Source organism: Bos grunniens, chromosome 16 (assembly GCF_055505025.1).
Source record: "Bos grunniens cultivar Pamir isolate PY7600 chromosome 16, Bosgru_T2T1.0, whole genome shotgun sequence".
NCBI classification, from domain to species: Eukaryota; Metazoa; Chordata; class Mammalia; order Artiodactyla; family Bovidae; genus Bos; species Bos grunniens.
This window is the reverse complement of record NC_141180.1, coordinates 47,249,264-47,274,417: the sequence shown is the minus strand read 5'-3', so window position 1 is coordinate 47,274,417 and position 25,154 is coordinate 47,249,264. Positions and strand designations below refer to the sequence as shown.

At 35.3% G+C, this 25,154-nt stretch overlaps 1 protein-coding gene across 25 annotated transcripts in view; it reads right to left on the bottom strand.

Moving 5' to 3' along the window:
• Positions 1 to 25,154, bottom strand: part of SDCCAG8 (SHH signaling and ciliogenesis regulator SDCCAG8) — a 244,979-nt gene that overhangs the window by 205,310 nt on the left and 14,515 nt on the right. For 13 of the 25 annotated variants that reach the window (XM_086344876.1, XM_086344877.1, XM_086344880.1 and 10 more), the window contains exons 4-6: positions 20,605 to 20,718; positions 9,646 to 9,768; positions 3,854 to 3,994 (exon numbers count right to left, since the gene is read on the bottom strand). In XM_086344876.1, the coding sequence (XP_086201002.1) occupies positions 3,854 to 3,994; positions 9,646 to 9,768; positions 20,605 to 20,718 (378 nt within the window). Of the gene's footprint in view, positions 1 to 3,853; positions 3,995 to 9,645; positions 9,769 to 15,191; positions 15,274 to 20,604; positions 20,719 to 25,154 lie in introns of all 25 variants that reach the window. The other 12 variants (XM_086344882.1, XM_086344884.1, XM_086344891.1 and 9 more) reach the window with 3 other exon arrangements.

Here is a 25,154-nt window from a genome sequence, read left to right as displayed (position 1 = left end):
TGGGATGTATAAATGACCCGATAGGAAAAGTAACCCCCTACACTTCCCATATGATACAAAAATAAATTCCATGTACACTGTGGTTCTAAATGTAAAAAGTAAGATTATAAGGTTTCTGAAAGATAATATAGGAGAATATCTTCAGAATATCTGATGGCCTTGGGGGTAGGGAAATACTTTTTTATATAGGACGCAAAAGATACTAAAAAATAAAGAGAAAACACTGGTGAATTGGACCACATTAAAATTAAGAAATTCTAATCCAGAAAGAAAGAGAAAAAAGAAACCTATCAAGAGAGTTCCAAGACAAACCACAAAATATAGGAAAATATGTCCCAACAGAGGTAACCAATAATGGGCTTATACTCATATTAAGAGTTTTAAAAAAATATTGTCAGATAATTCAAAAAAAATAAGTAGGACATTTGAACAGGCATGACACAAAAAAGGACATGAAATGGCCAATAGATATATGAGAAGATACTCAATCACATGAGAAATGAAAATAAAAATCACAGTGAGAACACCCCAGGACCACCAGAAAAACAGAATATCAAGTGTTGGCAAGGATATGGAGCAATGGTATCACTCATGCTGCTGACAGAAGTGTAAACTAATAAAAAAATCACCTTGGAAAAGGTTGCCCTTATTTACTCAAATTGAGCATATACATACACTATGACCAACAATGACACTCCAAGGTACACACCCAACATAAACGTGTACAATGCACACCAACAGACATATAAAAGAATGGTCATAGCAGCAATAATCACAATATCCCCAAACTGGAAAAATACAAATATCTGTCAACAATACATAAATACATAATTCTGTTATATTCATATAGTAGATCTACCAATGAAAACGAATAAATTTCTAACACATACAACTAAAAATATATATGAATCTATCAAATACAATACTGAAAAACAGCTACACAAAGAAGAATAAGTACTATGTGATTCACTTTATGTAATATTTTAAAAACCAGGCAGAAATCAATTTGAATGTTTGGGGATCATGCTTAGGGATCAATTTTCATAAAAGTCAAGCTAGTGTTTAGCTTTAAGAGAATGAGAGGTGGTGATTGGGAGTGGGCATGAAGAGGGCTTGTGGGACATGGTAATGTTAGACATCTTACAGGGACAATTACATGGTTGTTCATGTGGAGATAAATCCTGAAGCTGTACATTTTTGTTTTGCATACTTTTCTGAATTTATGCCAAATTGTGTCATTAGAAATATCAAAGGATGGCAGGACGAACTAATGTACATATTACAGAATGCTGCTCTGAGATGAGGGAGGAAGATGAAGACTGATATGTGGAGGTTATTAATGACCTTGAAAAGAAATGGTTTAGGGAAATATGGTGGGGGGAAGCTCAAATAAAGTATGCTGAAGAGAGAATGGGTGGTGAGGAACAGAGGCATGAGTATAAACAACTGCTTCGAAAGCCTTTGGTATGAAAGGGAGTAGCTGGGTGATGGCTCAAAGGGAATGTAAGATGAAGAAAATATATTTTGTGTTTATTTGCTTTAAGACAGTAGCTAGTATAGCACATATTTTGCTAAAAACCCAGTTAAGAGGGATAAAAGGTACACGAGCAAGAGGAGATACGTGCAAGAGTGAAATCCTTGAAAGAAGTGAGAAAGACTTGGAACATAAAGCTCACGGAAGCAGAGACTGACCTTTGACATAAACAGGATAAACAAGTGAATCTATAATAGTTATAAATGGAACACTAAGAGAAGACATAAGAGGGAAACTAATTCTAGTGTGGGAAAGGAGGAATGGAAGCATGTAATTAGGGAAGGTAGGACGGGGCGGGACATTTGAACTAAGTTTGGTAGGTAAACATTTCAATAGGTAGAGGATAAGAAGGAAGCATTTTAGGCATGGATTATTGCATAAGCCAAAGTCAATTCTTCAAAGAAAAATGGAACTGGGAAATAACCATATGAAGTAGCAAGAAGTGAGTGGTGTGTGTGCTTATAGCCAATACTTGTGCGAATGACAGAAGAATGAGAAGCGAGTCTGGAAATGTAGTTTGAAGAAAATAGCAGATGGCTTGGGAGATTGGTCTTAATCCTATGGGTATTAAGTAGCTTTCATAGCTTATTCAGTTGGGAAAAAACCATATAATTTACTTAGTCTTTCTGATTTTTTTTTTTTGAAAAGAAAGGAACTCTTTCCTAAATACTAGAAAAAAGCTTGGATTAAAGAATGAGAAGGAGCAAGGAAATTTGGGCCAGAAAGAGCCTTTAGAAAAATTTAACAACAAAACCTGTGGATAACAATGAGAGTGGAACTATGATTCATTATATCTTTTCCTGGAACATTCCATTTTTGGTTCCATCATTCCATTATTTTCACCCAGATCAAAGGATTTAGACTCCTCGGGAAATTGGGACATTCAGAAGCATCTATGTATATGGGGAGTTTAGAAAGCCACAAATATGCCCAGGGAAAATGCATTCTCAGAAAATTCCTGAGAAGCTGAAGCTTTCACTTGAGGCTGATCTCTAGGCTCAGAGCAGGCCTAACTGTAAGGTAAAGTCCAGCACAGTCAAAGTGCAAAGACTTGGAGAGTTGGTTGTTCTATTTTTGGGGGGCTTTTTGGTGTTCTTGTTGTTGTTTGTTTCAGCTGCTGGCAGTCAAGGAAATCTCTCAAACATCAGCTGAATATGAGCTAATGGAACAGAGATCTCAGTGATCACACACAACAGGGAATAGTTTTTACAGAAATAGTTTGGAAAATTCATTAAAGGACTATGACAGCCTTCAACAATAAAAAAGACATCAAACCTTAAAAAAATAGGGTATCTGATTTCCAGAGTTATCACATATAACAGTTTAATGCCCAATTTTCAACAACAAAAAATCAGTAGGCATATAAAGAAAGAGGAAATCATGGCTCACTCAAACAGAATAAATTGACAGGAACCATGCCTATGAAACTGCAGACATCAGACTTACTAGATGAAAACTTTAAAATGACTGCCTAAGAACACTCAGAATGCTAAGAGAAAATACGAACAAAGAACTAAAGGAAGTCAGGAAAACAAATTATAGAAAAAAAACAAACAAATTCTGGAGCTGAAAACAATAAAAACTGAAATAAAAAATTCACTAAAGAGATTTGGGCAGCAGAAGAAAGAATCTGAAAATCTGAAGATAGAACAGTTAAAATAATTCAGTCTGAGAAGCAGGAAAAAAAATGTAGAATTACCAAATGATCCAACAATTGGATTATATTTGATAATCAAATATAATCAACAATTTTCTGATTATATTTGAAAGTAGGACCTCAAATAGATACTTGTGCATCAATGTTCATATCAGCCTTACTCACAACAGCCAATAGGTTGAAACTCCCCCAAAACCTATTAACAGATAAAAGGAAAAACAAAGTGTGGCATATATGTACAGGGGAATATTATTCACCCTTATAAAGATATGAAATTATGATACACATTACAACATGGATGAAACTTGAAAACTCTATGCTCAATGAAATAAGCCAGACAAAATGAGAAACACTTAAGTGAAGTATCTAGAATAGACAAACTCATATAAAGACACAGAGCAGAAAATGTTACCAAGGGTTGTGGGAAGAGGGGAATGGAAGTTATTATTTAATTGGTAGAGTTTTTGTTTGGGATGATGAAAATGTTCTGGAAATGAGTACTGTTTATGGTTGAACAACACTGTGAATGTACTTAAGTGTAAATAATCATACACTTAAAATTTTAAATGGTTAAAATAGCAAGTTTTGTGTTATATATATTTACCACAATAAAAAAGTACCAAAAATGTAGACGCATATGAAAAAAGTACCCAAATACTCACAAGTTCTAGTTTCCATTTTTCAGCCTCACCAGCAGAAGCAACTTTGATAGTACTGGCATTGCCACATGAAAATGATCTCTTTGCAGCTTCATCCACCCTAGAGTCTTCACCTGTTGTAATCCAAGAATTCTGCATGTTTCCCTAAAATAAAATGTGAACGTACTTGCAATCGACTTTTAACTTCTAAATCAATATACATACTTTACAAATGGAATACTGATTATCTGTGATGAAAGGAATAAGAAAAACAGCAGATGCTTCTAGATACAAATCAACAATTATTTTGCATTTTCAAGCTGTTAGGGGCATATTCCAAACACGTGTTACAAAGTTGAATTCCTACAGGTACAGGCAATAATGTAAATGAGCAAAGAGGGCTGTATATCAGTGTATTGAACAAATAGTCTCTTTACCTCTTTGGAGACATATACTCTTGAAGCACATAAACCTCTCTTGGTTTGTTTTCCATTTTCCACATTTCATAAAGATATGACTAATAATAATAATTACTACATATAATGTTTACTATGTGCCAGACACTGTTTTACATCCTCCACATATATTAACTTAGCTGATCATTACAATAATCCTATGGGACAAGTTTCACTCTTACTTCCATTTTATAGATGAGGAAACTGAGTTACGGAGAGTAACTGCTAAAAAGTCACAGCGGTAGTAGAAAGTGACTAATAAAGGGCAGAGCTAGGATCCGAACCCTGGCAATCTAGCTCCAGAGTCCTAAACCACTATGCTCTTCTGCCTTTTCAGAAAATTATTTATCTTCAATGAGAAAAACAGTGCATGGTGATAAACAGAACTGACATGCAGCTTGCCTGTCAAGGATCCAAAAAGTAGTCACAGGGATCATGACAGAGCAACCCAAGAAAGAAGTCACTACTCAGTTCCAGTCAATTGCTGCCATATGTGAATGCCATCTCATATTACCCCCAAAAATCTTTAGATTTTTAAAAAGATCAGGCAGATATCTGGTTCTTCAACTGAAACACTGTTAAATACTGAGTGTTTTTCAAATAGACAAAACATGTCTATAGACTGAATTTGGGGTACCCACTGTCAGTTGGCAAACTTTGGCATTCTCTCAGCATTCAGTGTAATAAGCAGTTCAAAATCTGGGTGATTTATGTGTGAATCAAGAACTAAAATACTTATTTAATTTGTCCAACAAGTAATTAATGAATTCGTATTAAGGGCCAAGGGACACAGTAGTATTCAAAAGCAAGGATATGTCCCCAAACACAGAACTATACTGTGGTGTCATATCATGTTAGAATGCGGTAAATTGTATTCATTCAAAGTAGTATTCTGAGATTCTATTCCACATTCTTTGGGAAGTTCACAGAACTTGTATAATACTGACTATGTTCAGGCATTGTGCTAAAAGCTTGGTGGCCAGTGGTGGGTGGTAAAAATGACCAAGACCAATCTTAACCTTGAGGAGTTTATAGGCTAATGAAGAAGAGAAAAACCTAAGCAGGTAATTTCAATTTAGTAAAGCCATAAGTGTGCATGTTAGGACAAGGCCAGACAGAAGAGGTATACTAAGAGCAACTGGAGATTCAAGGAAAGTTTCTGGAGAAGTTTTGACACTGGTGTGATATCTTGAAGGATGAAAAAAAATAAGTTAGATGCCAAGAAGAGAGAACACCATGAGAAAACTCAGAGATGAGAAATAACATGGTGTTTCCCAGAGGCTTTTAGGAAATTCAGTATTATTAAAGGTTGACATACAAGGCAATAAAGCCAGAAGATTAAAGTACAACTTTATGATAGCCAAAGCATGGAAACAAACTAAACGTCCATTTACAGATGAATAAAGAAAGAAGATGCGGTACACATACACAATGGAATACTACTCAGTTGTGAAAAATGAAATAATGCCATTTGCAGCAACATGGATGCAACTAAAGAAGATCATACTAAGTGAAGTAGGTCAGAAAGAGAAAGACAAATACCATATGATATCACTTATCATGTGCCATATTTGTACCTAAAATATGGCACACATTAATTTACATACAAAACAGAAACAGGCTCATAGACATAGAGAACAGATTTGCAGTTGGCAAGGGGTAGGGGAGAAGAGAGAAGGATAGACTGGGAGCTTACTGTTGGTAGATGCAAACTATTACATTTAGAATTGACAAACAAGAAGGTCTTAATGTATAACACAGGGAACTATTTGATATATTCAGTATCTTGTGATAAACCATAAGGGAAAAGAATATAAAGAAGAACACAAATATGTGTATAACTAAGCTATTTTGCTGTACAGCAGAGATTGGCACAGCACTGTAAATCAATTATGAAAGTGTATGTGTTAGTTGCTCAGTCGTGTCCAATTCTATGCGACCCCATGGACTGTAGCCCGCCAGCCTCCTCTGTCTATGGAATTCTCCAGGCAAGAATACTGGAGTGGGTAGCCATTTGCTTCTTCAGGGGATCTTCCTGACCCAGGAATGGAACCCAGATCTTCCACACTAGAGGCAGATTCTTTACTGTCTGAGCCACCAGGGAAAGTGGAAAAAAAAATAAAAAAGAAGAAGCCAGAGAATTAAATAAGGATCTGGAAAGTAAAGTATGCCATGCTGATAAGCTTGAACTTCACTCTGTAAGTAGGGAAAAATCTTCCAAGATTTGATTGTATTAAAAATAGTCTTGCAGAGTAACGAAGCAAAGTGGTACAAATTTCCTATGGAGAAATTGGAGGACGTATGTAGACTATGGATCACTGATTTATGATATCAAATGATATTGTTTGGAAACAAGTGCTAGCCTAATTGACATGTTCTTTCACAGATAGCTTTCAAAAAACTTGGATGATATTTGATCAAGATATAAAAAGTCAAATTACATTTACATCCCTGAAGATCATTGAAGACCTCTGATTTCTTAATTGAGGGGAGGGGTTGGAATTGAAGGGATGAAGAGACATGGAAACAAATAGCTCAGAAATTTTCTACTTAAAAAAAAATTCTAACAAAAAGAGTTTTTTAATATAATTTTTGAACTCTCAAGAAAAGCCCCTTGAGAAGGAATATGATTAAAAAATGAAGATGCAAATGAAATATTCTTTGAATGGTTTTAGTTATTTAAAAATAATCTGCTTGCTTCTTCAACTGTTAAGTCAAAAACTAAGCTAAAAGCTAAAAGTCATGTAGGCTACCATCAAAGTTCCAGTCCACGGCAAAGATGGTTTGGTTCAATATTGACAAGCTATTCCTAATCTAGTCAGAAAGGCAGTATAATTCAAGGCCAGGAAGATGGATCAGTGCTGTGTTTGAATTCTAGCTTTGTAGGTAACTTAACTGCTGTATACCTTAATTTAATCATCTGAAAGTAGATGTAACAACACCTGCCTTATGCAGCTATCATAAGACTGAAATGATATAATACAAGCAAAGTATTTGATACAGTACCTGGCACATCATAACCATGCTGTCACCAATAAATATTAATTATTACTATATACATATTTCAATTGTTTTTCCAAAGAAAGCATTCAGAAACACTGAAAATATATAGTCAAATCTGCCAATAGCTTTGGCAAGATTTACCATCAACATGGAAAAAAGGAAGATAATATCTCTCGATCTGTTTATATTTAAGATAATAGCTTTATTTACATCAAAACTCTCAATACAACACTATTCATAGGTTGCCAAAATGTCTCAATTCACCTCCACAAGTAGCAAGTGGGAGAAATAACTTTGTAACAACAAAATAACACAGAAGACTAACATTAAAATAGGTATCAAGGTCATCTGACATACGCATCAACCATTTCAATATCTGCATTATGTTTTAGCTCATGTGAAGGTTTTTTTTAAAAAAGCTCTCTACAAGTCTATCCTTTCTATAATCTATCTGTAGTTTTCTTAAGCAAGTTTCCTTTGCTCATAAGGCAAAGCATGTATGCTTTTACCATCATTTCCTTCCCCTTTTGCATTACTCACTTCTCTTGCCCTCTGATTCACTTGTCTGCCTTATTTCCTTTCTCATTTCACTTCCCCATCTTCCACTTCTTTGCACTGTATAAATATCAAAGACTATGAATAAATGAGTCACTGTTCACTGCATATTTGGAGGAAAATCAAAAGAATATACTTATTTTAAAAAATGAGCTTACCTGTAAGTACTTTTTATGAATCATTTTCAAATTGACCCAAAATAACAGGAACCAAGACAAATTTTTTAAACACTAATATTAATAATACAATACTATAAATACTCAGAAAAAGTTATATAATGAAGAAAATAGCTGATCACAAAGTAATGTGTAATTGCAGAAAAATAAACTAAAATGCTAATCAGCTCACTTTATTATTCAGAGTTAACACATCCAGATACAATAGCAAATTCTAACACATAGAACTCCAGGATTACAAATGAAACATTAGGTCAGGTTAAGAAAAAAACTTCAAAAATTAGAGGACACCTAGGTGAAACATTCGGAGCAGGCAATGGCACCCCAGTCCAGTACTCTTGCCTAGGAAATCCCATGGACGGAGGAGTCTGGTAGGCTACAGTCCATGGGGTCGCAAAGAGTAGGACACGACTGAGCAACTTCACTTTCACTTTTCACTTTCATGCACTGGAGAAAGAAATGGCAACCCACGCCAGTGTTCTTGCCTGGAGAATCCCAGGGACAGTGGAGCCTGGTGGGCTGCCATCTATGGGGTCACACAGAGTCGGACACAACTGACATGACTTAGCAGGTGAAACATTAAAACAGTTGTGTTTTTTCCTAAGCAGAACTTACTTACTAATAATGATTAAGTCAAAAGCACCAAAATACACTGCAAAGTAAAGCCGAAACAGGCAAGTACCAAAACTTTCCCATGGAAAATTGAATTTTGTCTCAAAGAGCAGAACAACTGTTATCAACTACATCCCATAGCAAAAGAGTAAAAACTATTTTGAAGGTAAAAATATCTCTGACAACTCATAAAGAGAAATTAAATTTAAACACTATTTAAATACCATCATAAAAATTTTATGTCACAGAATAATAGAGATCATACAATTCTCTGTTCCTCAAAATGTATTATATGTATTATATGATATTAGATTCACTTTGGCAACTTGCTCAAAGACTAACCCAGACCAACTCTCAGGGATAAAGCCCAGGATCTGCACTGTCAGTAAGTATCCCAAACCCCATTCACATTAAAGACTAAGGACTGCTAATATTGGAGAATTTCTCAAATTGCCAATAAATAAACAGAGGACTTACAAGGTGAAGCCGAGCCTGAAAGACCTATAAAATTACTTGCCAAACGTCCAGCTTGTTAGGGACAATGGGAATATTAACATTTTGAATCTTGGACATACATGTCAGTGTTCTTACTGCTACACCATGCTAGTTAGACTGATTGGAACTCAAAGTTCAAAGACGATTTAGAGAAATACAACAGAAATCTAAGCTACAATTCTGAACAGTTGCTAGATTTAACAAAGTCCAGCTCTGTTAACATACTTCCTATATGACATACTTCCTGCTTTCAGACTTGCTCTTTCGTATGGAAAAAACACAAATGGTAAGGCTCAGAGAGGAAACTGGAGTGGCTGCTAGGCACCATTACATCATTTAATTTGAGGATTCATACCACCACAGCGAATTTTAATTTCTGCAGCCCCAAGTAAATACCAGCACAGCACTTCTGCCAAACTTTAAGAAAAAAATTGAAGCAGCTAAGAAGGCTGAGGGAGAGGTTAGGAGGCAACATTCAGACTATATATATTTTAGTTTAATGGTTTAAATAAATGCTCACAGATGCATCCAGAAGTGTTTGTTCCCTCATTTCTTCTTGTCCTCGAGATTTCAGCTCTTGTTGGAGCCTTTCATTTTCAAGCACAACTACTTGTACCCTATTTTTCATTCCAGAGAGTTCCTCCTATAAAAAGCAGAAACAAATACCAAATACATTAAGCATTTTTTCTTTCCTTTTTTTCTTCTTTTTAAGAAATGCCACTTGCAGACTGCATACATTAAGCAATCTTAAGTGGTGCTTTTATTTGTTGATTACTAGATGATCCAATATGATATGAAGCATGGAAGACTGATGCTGTCTATCCATTTTCTGAAATATTATAATTATATTTTGACAAAGAAGAAACTCAAGCATTAGCTAACAAAGAGAAGGCTGGGGGAAAACACTAGACGGCCTGCTAATGGCCATACCACAGGACTGTGTGGTTTCTGACAATTTTATTCAACAGACTTATATAAATTATTTAATTAAAGGGTTTATCTAAAAGACTTTTAAACATGAGGTACATACACTCCTAAACATATAAGGTAAGATATATTATTATTCATGCTCAAATGCCAATAACATTGAAAACTGACAGATGGCTACATAGATAATAAAGGACACTGAGACAGAAAGGTGAGGAAAGTTACAATGATTATCTATGAACTGGTAGCCAGATGGAAGGAAATTATGAGTGAGAATAGTTTGGTGGATAGTTCTTAAAGAGTGTTTCCTTGGCTATGTAGGGAGTAATATAAAGAATTATAGGTATATAACAATTTGTATAGCTATTAAGTAGCATCTCAGTAAAAAATACTGAAATATTGAGGGTATAATACTTAATCTTCATTACCATTATAATAAACAGCTATTGCACAGCATATAAAATTTACATTCCATTTATCTTATTCAGAAAAAAAATCAAAGCTGTAATTGAAAACCATAATTAAACAAATATTGCAGACTTCCAATTTTTGGTCTGACATATAAGAAGCTTGGAAGACATCACTCCCATCTTCATAACTAGAAAAGGAGCTGAACAAGCTTAAAAATAAACTACTCTTCTTAGATCCATCAGAGAATTAAGGTCACAGGGAAAACTATCATCCCTCAGAATGGAAAGACAGACGAGTACTCCTGAGAACCACAACTTAGCAGAGCAGAAACTCCTAGAGGAGCCAGTGGTGTGGCAGAAAAATATAAAAAAAATTGATGAAATGCTGGAAGCTTAGTATAGACCAGTTTGAGTTAAAAACTCCAGAACCCAGTCTCTGGAGGGGAAGGTGTCTCCTACACTTTTATGAGCTTTATCTCCAGGACATGAGCAGATTCTAATAACAAAGACTAGAGGAAACCCCACTCCTGTTTCCTCCAGTAGGAGAGGAAAAGTAACCCAAAAGCATTCTGTTCTTTTTAACCAGGACTGCCTCAAGAGAAACTATTTTACCAGAGCCTAAGAAACTGGTTTTTGCTTTTTTCCCCAGAACCTAAGGGACCTGGGGGAAGAGAGTGGAAACCCAACTCCAGCTTCTTAGCCTTCTCATCTCACTTAAGGGGAGAGGGAGACTGAGAAACATTTGTGAAGGATATAGCCAAGGGCACAGGGTCACTAGAAGACTGAGACATGATCATAGGATTACAAAATGCTCCCCCTACTCCCATACCCTACCACATCAAAAGTACTCTTGTATCATAACAAGGGAATACACTAAAATAACTGCACATCTCAGTATATATTTAAGAATTCTTGAGGGAAACCCAAAGACAACAGTGGAGACAAAACCAGAACTCTGGAGGAAATTTTAGCCTCTGACACATATAGTAACAGCAAATAATAAACACAGTCTAACTTCTACAACAAATAAAAAACCTTACACTAAATGCATATTTCCCTCAGTTCCTTTTATTCAACCCACTATGTCCAGAATTCAACAAAAAATTAGAAGGCATCCTAAAAGACTTAAAACACAGTTGCAAGAAACTAAGCAAACACAGAACCAGACTCAGATACAGCAAAGATGTTGGAATTATCAGATCAGATCAGATCAGTTGCTCAGTCGTGTCCGACTCTTTGCGACCCCATGAATCGCAGCAGGAATTATCAGATGGAGAGTTTAAAATAATTATGATTAGAATGCTAAAGGGTCAAATGGGAAAAAGTGGTCCACATGCAAGAACAGATCGATATACAAGCAGAGATGGAAACTAAGAAAAAAAGCAAAATGCTGGAAATCAAAAACACTGCAGAGGAAATGAAGATTGCCTTTGAAGGGGTCATTAATAGACTGGACACATCCAAAGAATTAGTAAGCTTGAATAAGTGTTAACAGAAACTTCTCTAACTGAAATGCAAAGAACAAAAAGAATGATACAGACAAAACAGAATATCTAAGAATTGTGGAACAATAATAAAGGTTAAGAAAGAGATAAAGGAGGAGAAGAAATATTTAAATGAATAATGATTGAAAATTGCCCCGAATTAATTACAAGTGCCAAACCACAGATTCAAGAAGCTCAGAGAACACAGGGCAAGATAAAACTGAAAAAATCTACACCCAGGTATATCATATTCAAACTGAAGAAAATCCAAGACAAAGGGAAAAAAGAAAAAATTTAGAGATGTCAAAGGGAAAAACCTTGCCTATAGAGAAGCAATGATAAGAATTACATGAGGTACTCTTTAGAAATCATGCAGGCATGGACAAAGTATAATGGAATATTTAAAGTTTTGAATGAAAAGAGCCCCGACAAGCTAGAATTGTGATACCAACCTTCAAAAGTGAGGGAAAAACAAAGACTTTTTCAGATAACCAAAATTAGAAAATCTGTTTCTGGTAGACCTGCCTTGCGAGAAATGTTAAAAGTTCTTCAAGAAGTAGGAAATTTATTTAGGTTATAAATTCGGATCTACATAAAGAAAGAAAAAGCAGTCCAAGAAGGCATATAGAGATGAGTATAATCTTTTATTTTTCTTACTGTTAGCTGATATAACAGATAACAGTTTGTTTAGTATCATATTAGCGATAGTGTATATAGATCCAACAAGTACATCCTAAAGGAAATCAGTCCTGAATATTCATTGGAAGGACAGATGCTGAAGCTGAAACTCCCAATACTTTGGCCACCTAATGCAAAGAGCTGACTCATTTGAAAAGACCCTGATACTGGGAAAGATTGAGGACAGGAGGAGAAGGGGATAACAGAGGAAGAGATGGTTGGATGGCATCACCAACTCAATGGACATGTGTTTGAGTAAACTCCAGGAGTTGGTAATGGACAGGGAGGCTTGGTGTGCTGCAGTCCGTGGGGTCACAAAGAGTCGGACACGACTGAGTGACTGAACTGAACTGATACAGTGATCATAGCTTGTGGATAACTGAAATGAATGACAGAAATGCATCAGGGTCAGGAGGGAGGAACTGGGAACACTCTATTAAAAGGAATTTTTCCAACCCCTGAAGTGTTTATTGAAAATACACTTAGATTAGTGGTAAAGGTAACTGTAAACTCAAGGAAAACCACTTATAAATTTTTTTTAAAAAAAGAAGTTCAAATGATAGGCTAAGAGAGGAGAAAATCACAATCATATAACAGGGTAACTCAAAACCAGAGATGGTACAAAAAAAAAAAAAACAAAACAGAAAGAACAAGGGCAATGAATAGAAAACAGTAAAAAATATGGTAGGTATTATAGATAGCCAACTGTATCAATAATCATTTTAAACATCCATGCTCTGACTATACCAATTAAAAGACAGACTTCCAGAGTAAATAAAAGATAAGACCCAAGTACACACTGTCTACAAGAAGCCTTCTTTAAATCTAAAGACACAGATACTTTAAAAGTAAAGTAATGGAGAAAGATATACCATGCTAACATAAATCAAAAGAAAGCTACTGAGCATTTGTCTATTTTTTTCTCCAGAGCTCCAGATACATTTCTAAGGAGCAATCATGTTTAAAAACAACTGGACTATATGATGATCTTTTACTTTTATCTAGTTTGTTTCACTTTTTCTGTTTCATATTCAGTGCTCATTTCATTTAGTTTATGTTCTTCAATTTCTTCATCTCTTTTTATTTTTTTATGTTCTTTCTTAGCCTTTATCAAGTGTAGCAGAAAAGCTTTTGTATACATATATATAAATACGTACAATGTATACATTTTAGAAAGCTTATGAATTTATGCATAACTAAAAATTATGACAGTATTATTCCACTTGTTTGATTTAATATGAGCAGAATGCTAGATTTCTAATTAAACAAATAGATATGCAATAAGCAACAAAGGTTTACTGTATAGCATAGGGAACTATAGTCAATATCTTGTAATAATCTATGATGGAAAATAATTTCAAAAATAATATATGTGTATTTGTATAACTGAATTACCCTGCTATGCACCTGAAGCACTGTAAGTCAACCATACTTCAATAAAATATAGATATTTTTAAAAAGAAAGACATAAGAACAATTAAAAAAAAGAAAGCTGGAGTAGCTATATTAATTTCAGACTTCATAGCAAGGAAAAAATATCAGGGATAATAAAGAGGCATGACATATTGATAAAAAGTTCAATTTTCTAAGAGGCATAATAATCCTAATGAATATGTGCCTAACAACAGCATTAAAATACATGAAGTAAAAACTGATTGAACTATAAGGAGAAATAGATGTATCTATTATTTCAGTTAGAGATTTCAACATCCCTCGATCAGTCATTGACTGATCTGGCAGACTGGCAAAATATCAGTATGCACATAGTTGAACTGAACACCACCATTAATCACTTGGGTCTAATTGACATTTATATACTACTTCATCCTACAACAACAAAATATACACTCTTCTCAAGCTAACACATAACATTCACCAAAACATACCATATTCTATGGTCTAAAACCATATATTAACAAATTAAAAAGAATGGAAATCACAAAAAGTATGTTATCAGACCACAGTGGAATTAAACTAGAAATCAATAACAGAAAAACAGCTGGAACACTCCCAAAATATGTGATGATTAAATAATACTCTTCTAAATATATACAGGTCAAGGATAAGTTTCAAGAAAAAAATTTAAATTATTGTGAACTAAACAAAAATGAAAATACCACATCAAAATTTGTGAGATGCTACTAAATCAGGGGAAACATTAAAAAGAATAAAGATTTCAAAACAATAATTTCAGGAAACTATAACAAACAACAAAAGAAATTAAATCTTTTTAAGTAGAAGAAAAGATAATAAAAATTAGGGTAGAAACAAATGAAATTAAAAACAGAAAATCAAGAGAGAAATGCAGCAAAACCAAAAGATTGGTCTTTGAAATGATCAATGAAATTGATTAGAGTCTAGCCAGGCTAATCAAGACAAAAAAGAGAGTAGATACAGATTACTAACCTCAGAAATGATACCACTACAGAATCTATGGGGCTTTCCAGGTGGCGCTAGTGGTAAAGAACCCACCTGCCACTGTAGGAGAAATAAGAGATGAGGGCTTGATCCCTAGGTCAGGAAGATCCCCTGGAGAAGGGCATGGCAACCCACTCCAGTATTCTTACCTGGAGAATCATGGACAGAGGAGTTCATAGGGTTGTGCAGAGTCAGACACGACTGAAGCAGCTTAGCACACATGCACAGATTCTATGGACATTAAAAGGATAATAAAGGAACATTATGAGCAACTCTAAGTCCATAATTTGATCACCCTAGAGGAAATGAACCAGTCCCTTGAAAGACACAATCTACCAAAACCCCTAAAGGGAAAGGCAGTTAATCTGAATAGGCCTAGTTAAGTCACTTAGTCATGTCCGACTCTGCGACCCCATGGACTGTAGCCTGCCAGGCTCCTCTGTCCACGGGATTTTCCAGGTAAGAGTACTAGAGTGGGTTGCCATTTCCTTCTCCAGAGGATCTTCCCAACTCAGAGACTGAACCCAGGTCTCCAGCATTGCAGGCGGATTCTTTACTGTCTGAGCCTTTACGGAAGCCCTGAATAGGCCTACTTGTATTAAAGAAATTGAATAAATAATTGATCCTCTTTCAAAACTGGAAGTACCAGTCCTAATATTGGTTCACTGGTGAATTTTGATAAACATTTTAAGAAGAAATTAGATCAATTCTCCAAAATATATTTTATAAAATACCTGAGAGAATACTTCCTAGCTCATTCTACGAAGTCTGCATTATCCTAACCAAACTAGGTGAATCGACTACAGGGCTGAAAAATGGCAGATCAATATATCCCATGAATATAGATGCAAAAATCCTCATCAAAACATTAGTGAATCAAATCCCACAATGTATAAAAAGAATTATACAACAGGACCAAATAGAATTTAATCTACCTATGCAAGTCTGGCTCAATATTTCAAAATCAAAATAATTCAACATGCTAGAAAAAAAATCAAATGATCATATCAATAGATGTAAAAAAAGCAAGTGACAAAATCCAAGAGCCATTCAAGGTAAAAACTTCAATGAACTAGGAATAAAGAAAAAACATCTTCAGTTTAGTAAAAAAACATCTACAAATAACCTATAGCTAACACTGTACTTCACTGTGAGAAAATGGGTAGTTTCCCACTAAGCTTAAGACAAGGAGGTCACCTCTTATCGCTTCTATTCAACATCATATTAAAAGTCCTAACTAAAATAATAAGGCAAGAAACAAAATAAAAGCTATAAAAGAAGAAATTCTTTAAAAGATAGCTATATTTGTTATAGATGACATGATTGTCTATGAAGAAAACCTCAAAAAATCAAAAAAATCTACTAAAATAAATCATTAAGCAAGGTTGCACATTACAAGGTTAATATATAAAAGTCAATTGTTTTCCTATATATTAGTAATAAGTAATTGGTATTTGAAATTAAGAACACAGTACCATTTACATTAACACCAACAAAATTAAATACTCAGGTATAAATTGCATAAAATATGCATCAGATCTGTAAGAACAAAATTGCAAAACTCTGATGAAGACATCAAGTAATATCTAAATAAATGGAGAGATATTCCATGTACATGGATAGGAAGATTCAATATTGTCAAAATATCAGTTCCTCCTAACTTGAGAGATTCAACACAATCTCAGTCAAAATTCCAGCATGTTGCTTTGTAGATATTTACAAACTACTTTGGGGCTTATATAAAGAGGCAAAAGACCCAAAATCATCAATATGATATTGAAGGAAAAGACCAAAATTGGAAGATTGACAATGGCAGACTTCAAGACCTATTATAAAGCTCCAGTAATCAAGACAGTGTGATATTTATGACAGAACTGACCAACACATCAATGAAACAGAATAGTGAGCCCAGAAACAGACGCACACAAATACAGTCAACGGTCTTTAACAATGGATAGAGAACAAACATATGGATACCAAGGACGGAAGTGGGAGGGGGATTAATTGAGATATTGGGATTGACAAATATGCAGTACTGATACTATGTATAAAATAGACAACTAATGGGAATCTACTGTAGAGCTCAGCGAACTCTATTCAATGCTTTGTGGTAACCTAAATGGAAAGGAAATAAAAAAGAGGGGATATATATATACATATAGCTGATTCACTTCACTGTACAGTAGAAACGAACACAACATTTTAAAGGAGCTATACTCCAATAAAATTAATTAAAAAATGGAATAAGGGTAACTCAATGTTGATAGTCTTTTCAACAAATGGTGTTAAACAAATGGATATCAATATGCAAAAAAAAATTTTTAATGTCTAGATACAGATCCTACACCTTCACAAATATTAACTAAAAATGGAGCACAGATCTAAATGCAAAACACAAAACTATCGAAAAGCTAGAAAAAGAATTAGAGAAAATATTGGTGAGCTTGGGTTGGGTAGTATTTTTAGATTTAATGCCAAAGGCACAGTCCATGGAAGAAAAAAATTGATAAGCTGGACTTGATTAAAATTAGAAGCTTCAGCTCTATGATGCTGTTAAGACAAGCCAAAATTGAGAAAAAAGAATTGCAAAAGATATATGTGATAAATGACTGGTATCCAAAATATATAAAGAAATTTTGAAGTTCAACAATAAGAAAATGTACAACCTAATTAAAAAATGGGCAAGAGACCCGAACAGATACCTCATCAAAGAGAGTATATAAACGGAAAATAAGTATATTAAAAAATATTCAACATTGTATGTCATCGGGGAATTGAAATTAAAACAAGATAGCATCACATATTTCTAATACACTAGAATTCAAAACACTGACAACACCAAATTCTCGCAAGGACTGTTCCACGTCATGAGCTTTCATTCACTGCTAGAGGGAAAGTAAAATGGCACAGCCATTCTGGAAGACAGTACGGCAATTTCTTATGAAAATAAACATACTCTTACAGGTGATCCAGCAATTTTGCTTCTTGGCATTTATCAAAATGAGTTTAAAAAAAGACAGATTTATTTGTAGTTGTCACAACTTAGAGGCAAGTGGGATTTCCTTCAATTGGTGAGTAGTTAAAAAAAAATTCCTATATCCAGACAATGGAATATTACTCAATGATAGAAATAAGCTATGGAGCCATGAAAAAACATTAAGGAAGCTTGAATGTATATTGTTAAGGCAATGAAGCCAATTTGAAAAGACTACAAACTGTATAACTCTGACTACAAGACATTCTAGAAAAGGCAAAACTACGGAGACAGTAAAAAGATCAGTGGTTGCCAGGGGTTTAGAGGATAGGAAAGGAGGGATAAATAAGCAGAGCACAGATGATTTTTAAAGCAGTGAAACTATTCTCTATAATACTGTAATGGTAGATATATACCATTACATGTTTTAGAAAACTTATAGAATGTAAAACACAGTGAACACTAATGTAAACTGAGGAATTTACTAAATAATAATGTAACAGTTTAGCTCATCAACTGTAACACACATACTGCACTGATGCATGATGTAAACAGCAGAGGAAACTGCTGGGAGCTATAAAGTACATGGGAATACAGGATAATTCTACGTATTTTCCATCCACTTTTTCTGTAAACCTAAAGCTGATCTAAAAAACAAAATCTATTAATTAAAAAAACTAATCAGGTTTCTAAACCCTCAAACATTACTCTCAATATCCTGCTTCCTTGTTAATATGTATCAAATGTATACTCTGTCTGACTTTCAAGGATTTTGCAATCTTCTACTTAACCAATTATTTTAATAATTTCTAAGAGATATCTTCCATTGAAGGAATGTAGACTAGATGCCTCATGACCCCCGTAAATAAATCATATTCATCCTGAATATTTTCTTCCACTGTTGCTGTTTTTCCTTTAAAATTCTCTCATCTCCCTTCTGCTGATCTAACGATCCTACACCTTAAGATTTTTCTCTCCCATAAAAACATCCTCAAAGACAGTGAGCTTTTAGTAACCTTCTTCTCTTATTATGACTATAGTTTATACCACAAAATAAAGGACCACATTGTATCTTTACTATCATATTGGTGTGATTCTCATAGGTAATAGTGCTCTCAACTAGATGGTAAGTTTATTACGATTTTTATTACACAGTGGAAGAATCTGCCATCTCAACATTTGCCACTCTGGAAGAATTATCTTGAGCTAAGGGCCTGCGAAAAACAGCAGGCACAAGTCTGCTCTGACTTCCCCTTTTTTTCCAGCAAGCAGGACTAAAACTCCCATGTGAACGATGCCCTCCCTATGCCAGGAAGAAAGAACAGTCTTATCACCAGAGACAGGGAGTAGAGACTGAGAGAAATCTGTACAAACAGTCCCTGTTAAAAGAACTCATCTTCTTTAGCCTCCCCACATATTTTCGGTACATTTCCACAGCTGCCTCTCTTTGTTCAATCAAGTACAAAAGCACTTAGGTTTCACCACTTCTTCAGGTCTTCACTTCCTTATGAAGGCTCCCATGTCACATAAATCTTACATTAAATAAATGTGTATCCTTTTATCCTGTTAATCTATCTTATGTCGGTTTAATTCAAAGGCCCAACCAAAGACACTAAAAGGGCAGAGCTAATGTTTTATCTCCCCTACAATATCTTTCAGGTTTTACTCACAGCATTTTAGCGATTAATAGAAGCTTATTAATGGAATGAGTCCTAGGATACTATTTCAGCTTTTCTAGTAATCCAAGAATACCTGTATAGTAATGAGTGTATCCTTCAAGAACAAGGAGAAATGACATGCCAAGATCAGGAAACTCCCTTGAAAAGCTGACAATGAAATATTTAAAGGCCTCTTAAGCTACATATCAGACTTACACTTTGGAAGAGGAACCATATGTTGAAAATATAATACACGATACAAAAGATATCACTAAGTTCTATAAAAATATCACATAATCTGATGTATTAATATTAAAAAAAAAACGAAGACACTAACATACTTTCGGAAGGCATTAAAAACATTACTAAACCTCATACAGTCATGCAATAGATAACATCTAGTATTATAAGCCATAAGTGACAACATTTGGTTTCTTGATTTTAAGTATCAGTACCCCCATGAGCTATCTTCATTCAAAGTTACAGTAAGAACCTTTATACTGACAAGGGGTAGATACAGTCTACCAGCTTAGAATCCCTATTTGCTGCACTACAATTTCAACAGGTTGATAAGAGTGGGAGAATGAGTGGTATTACTATTTCAAAGCATTTCCCATAAGCTGGACTAAAGCAAACAGAACAGAAAGGAAAAATTCCAAAACATAAGAGAATAGTATCAAAATATTACAGACTACTATATAATTATAAACTACTGGGAAATTAAGTATTCAGGAATGGCATGGTCAGGAGTACCATCCCAAGCTTGAGAAGCTCTCATTACACATCAGACTTTTCAATCACAGAAAGATGGCAACCATCAAGGTGTTGCTATAAACATGAAGACTAATCAATAGCAATTTTTCACACAAGATATTATGATTAATAACAAATTTCATATAGTCTGGCTTAAATTTTTAATGGGATACTTACCTTGCAGAACTTGACTTCTGCCTCTAAATGATAAATGTACTGAGACTGGTCATTGATGATAGGAACAAGATTGTGCACAGTAGGCATACTGGTTTCCTCACATTCTGATGACCTCTAAGGCAAAAAGGAAAACAAATGAAGCATGTTTGGATTTAGTAAAGAATCAGTTAATACTGTCTCCATACTCAATTTAGCACTTATGTCATATAAACATAAAATAAACATAGACTAAATCACAGTGCAGCTAACAGTATTATTTCATCTTATAAATTCTATAAATAGATAAGATTCAGGAATATGAAAACTATTTTTTAAAGACGGAAAAGGAAAATGGTTGTAAAAAGCACACAGCAAATGGAAAAATGCTCGAGTAGTATAATTTGGCTTGGGATGAACCACCCATTTGAGCCATCTGGAAATGTGACGTGCTATTCAGTAATTTTGAGATGAAGGGACAGCTTTTTAAGAAATCACCATAGAAGAGGGCTGCTAGCTGAAACTGCAGAACAGCTGCCTGAAGAAGGGATTCTTTAGACAAGTGTCTGATGCCAAATGTGTGTCAATGAGGTAAAATTTTATCTACAAAGAAGTACACTAGCAAAACCTGGTTTTTTATTTTTGACCCTAATACTTAAGGCAATTGGAGACTATGCTGCTCTAGAGCCTCCAGAACTAGAGTGCTGAAGCAGATATACATGCAAGTGAGACATTGTGCTGAGGACTTTAGAAAAAAAATGTTAATTCTCTTTACTTTTGCAGCAGTCCTGTAATTGATTTTTAATATCCATCTTACTTTATCCTAGAATGATTGTAAAATGATTTATAAGTCATATATCTACTCCAGTATTCTTGCCTGGAGAATCCCATGGACAGAAGAGCCTGGTGGGCCACAGTCCATGGGGTCGCAAAGAGTCAGACACGACTGAGTGACTACCACTACTACCACTACTACTACTATTACTACTACCATGATATTATTTAAAGAAAAGAGTAAGTTAGGAAAAGGGAAAATGAAGGGCTACCAGTCAGATGAATCCAGAGGAAAGTTTGAGGTGAGACACACAATCACTTTGTTTTTCAACACAGCACAAATTCCTATAAATGATGAAGTACCAGCTCTCATGGTAGAATAATTAAGCAGAGCTTTGCTTCTGGCCACATTTAATAAATTTAAAACCAAAATACATGTTGATTAAATGAATTATCTGTGGTAAGTAGAAAGCAACTAATTATAATAATTGACATTAATAGAAAGGGGTTTGGTGCATGCTGCTGCTGCTGCTAAGTCGCTTCAGTCGTGTCCGACTCTGTGTGACCCCACAGACGGCAGCCCACCAGGCTCCCCCGTCCCTGGGATTTTCCAGGCAAGAACACTGGAGTGGGTTGTCATTTCCTTCTCCAGTGCATGAAAGTGAAAAGTGAAAGTGAAGTCGCTCAGTCATGTCCGACTCTTAGCGACCCCATGGACTGCAGCCTACCAGGCTCCTCCATCCATGGGATTTTCCAGGCAAGAGTACTGGAGTGGGGAGCCATTGCCTTCTCCGTACTATGTGTATACACAGGGCAAAATCAATGTGAAAATTAAAAACAGGCTAGTATCATGTGGAAAATGTTCACATACAATCACTTGTATGTTTATCATAGTTTGAATGTCCATATTTTAAAAGAACAAGTAATAATGTTTAGACATATTTTCTACCTCAACACTGCCTCATTTCACTCTTAATACAGCCACATATTTTTCATATATCATACTGGCTATGAAACTGCATTCTAAGGGGTACAGTCTTCAAAAGCTACTTATTATTATGGCTTGTAATCATCATATGTAGGTTGTATACATTTAGGGTCTAAGTTCCATTCCTTCACAGAGAGCCAATATAAATAGACCTATGTATTGGTATATACGGTATATATTGAACGGATCATCTTGATGAGTCTTCTTGCTTATCTAAAGTCAATCAGTTTTGCAATATCACTGCTCAGTATTATCTTAAAAATGCTAAGAAGCATGTCTGAGCATTCAACAGATACAGCAACTTAATCTACTAGACAAAAGTACTCCACCCATATATGCTTAAGAGCATTCTAGAAACTAGGAGTAAACAGTAATAAATTCACTGAATGATGAAATATTTTATCTTTTTTATAGTTTATATCTATAAATATTGAATAGGAACATGTAGTCCATTTCTCTACAGTGGGAATTAACCATGAAAGTCTGTGTCAGGCTGGAATGCAGTGTTAATATAGGGGTCCTCTTAGGACATTTCAGCTGTGAGTAAAGGAAAGTGACATGTCTTCAAGTTTTCAGCCTGTAGCCTGGGTATCCAACAGTCACAGATATTGAAAATGCAAGGTGGTTATTGTTGCCATGACATTTTCTATTTGTGTCATACTTCATAGGTTTCCAAAGAATTTTAAATATGTGATCTTACCTTATTACTATAAAAACCCTGTGAGAACTCTCTCACTCACAGAGAGTACATGATAGCCCCTAGGTCACCCTAAAGCATAGACTATTTTGACCATTTAAACCTGGCCAAATCCTTGCTTCATAGTACCCTTTCTCTACAGAACTCTTCCCTCCCGCCCAGCTTCTCCTCACATATACGCTTCCCTCACAGTACCCTCCCTCACTTCCACCCTTCCTTCACACCTATCTCAGGCTTTATTTCACACTGCTTCACTCAGAAATAATATGCTCCATGAAAGCAACAGCAGTAGAAAACAGCTGCAGAAGAAACAGAGTACAGTTTCTCATATCACACAATTTTGTAACTATATATTTTTAAATGTAGAAAAATATTACATACTTCACACTTAACATTTAACATAAACAAAGGACAGCTAGAATTAGAAAGTAAATTCTGAAAATAATAAAAATACAGATATGCCCCTCTATAAAAGCAATGGTTAGGGACTTGGTGGTCCAGTGGTTAACAATCACCTTTCTTTCTTTTTTTAATTATTTATTTTTAAAATGTATTTATTTATTTTAATTGAAGGATAATTACTTGACAATACTGTGATGGCTTTTGCCATACATCAACATGAATCAGCCATAGCTATACGTATGTTCCCCCCATCCTAAAACCCCCTCCCACCTACCTCACCACCCAACTCCTCCAGGTTGTCACAGAACACCGGCCTGCCCTGGGTGCCCTGCTTCATGCACTGAACTCGCACTGGTCATCCACATACGGCATAAGGTAATGTACATGTTTCAGTGCTATTCTCTCAAATCATCCCACCCTCTTCTTCTCTCACTGAGTCCAGAAATCTGTTTTTCATGTCTGTGTCTCCTTTGCTGCCCTGTATGTAGGATCATTGGTACCATCTTTCTAGAAGAATCTGCCTGTCAACACAAGGGATACTGGTTCGATCCCTGGAAGGGGAACTAAGATCCCACATGGCCCTGGGCAGCTAGCCCACGTGCCACAAGTACTAAGCCCTTATATGCCACAACTGGAAAGAAGCCTGCACACCAAATGAAAGATCCTGCTTACTACAACACAGACCCTATGCGCCACAGCTAAGACCTGAAGGGAAATCTGGCCAACCACTTGTAAAATAATGAAACTAGAACACTTTCTAACACCATACACAAAAATAAACTCAAAATGGATTAAAGATCTAAACATAAGACCAGAAACTATAAAACTCCTAGAGGAGAACATAGGCAAAACACTCTCTGACATACATCACAGCAGGATCCTCTATGACCCACCTCCCAGAATATTGGAAATAAAAACAAAAATAAACAAATGGGACCTAATTAACCTTAAAAGCTTCTGCACATCAAAGGAAACTATTAGCAAGGTGAAAAGACAGCCTTCAGAATGGGAGAAAATAATAGCAAATGAAGCAACTGACAAACAACTAATCTCAAAAATATACAAGCAACTCCTATAGCTCAACTCCAGAAAAATAAATGACCCAATCAAAAAATGGGCCAAAGAACTAAATAGACATTTCTCCAAAGAAGACATACAGATGGCTAATAAACACATCAAAAGATGCTCAACATCACTCATTATCAGAGAAATGCAAATCAAAACCACTATGCGGTACCATTTCACACCAGTCAGAATGGCTGCGATCCAAAAGTCTACAAATAACAAATGCTGGAGAGGCTGTGGAGAAAAGGGAACCCTCTTACACTGTTGGTGGGAATGCAAACTAGTACAGCCACTATGGAGAACAGTGTGGAGATTCCTTAAAAAACTGGAAATAGAACTGCCTTATGATCCAGCAATCCCACTGCTGGGCATACACACTGAGGAAACCGAAGGGAAAGAGTCACGTGTACCCCAATGTTCATCGCAGCACTGTTTATAATAGCCAGGACATGGAAGTAACCTAGATGTCCATCAGCAGATGAATGGATAAGAAAGCTGTGGTACATATACACAATGGAGTATTACTCAGCCATTAAAAAGAATACATTTGAATCAGTTCTAATGAGGTGGATGAAACTGGAGCCTATTATACAGAGTGAAGTAAGCCAGAAGGAAAAACACCAATACAGTATACTAATGCATATATAT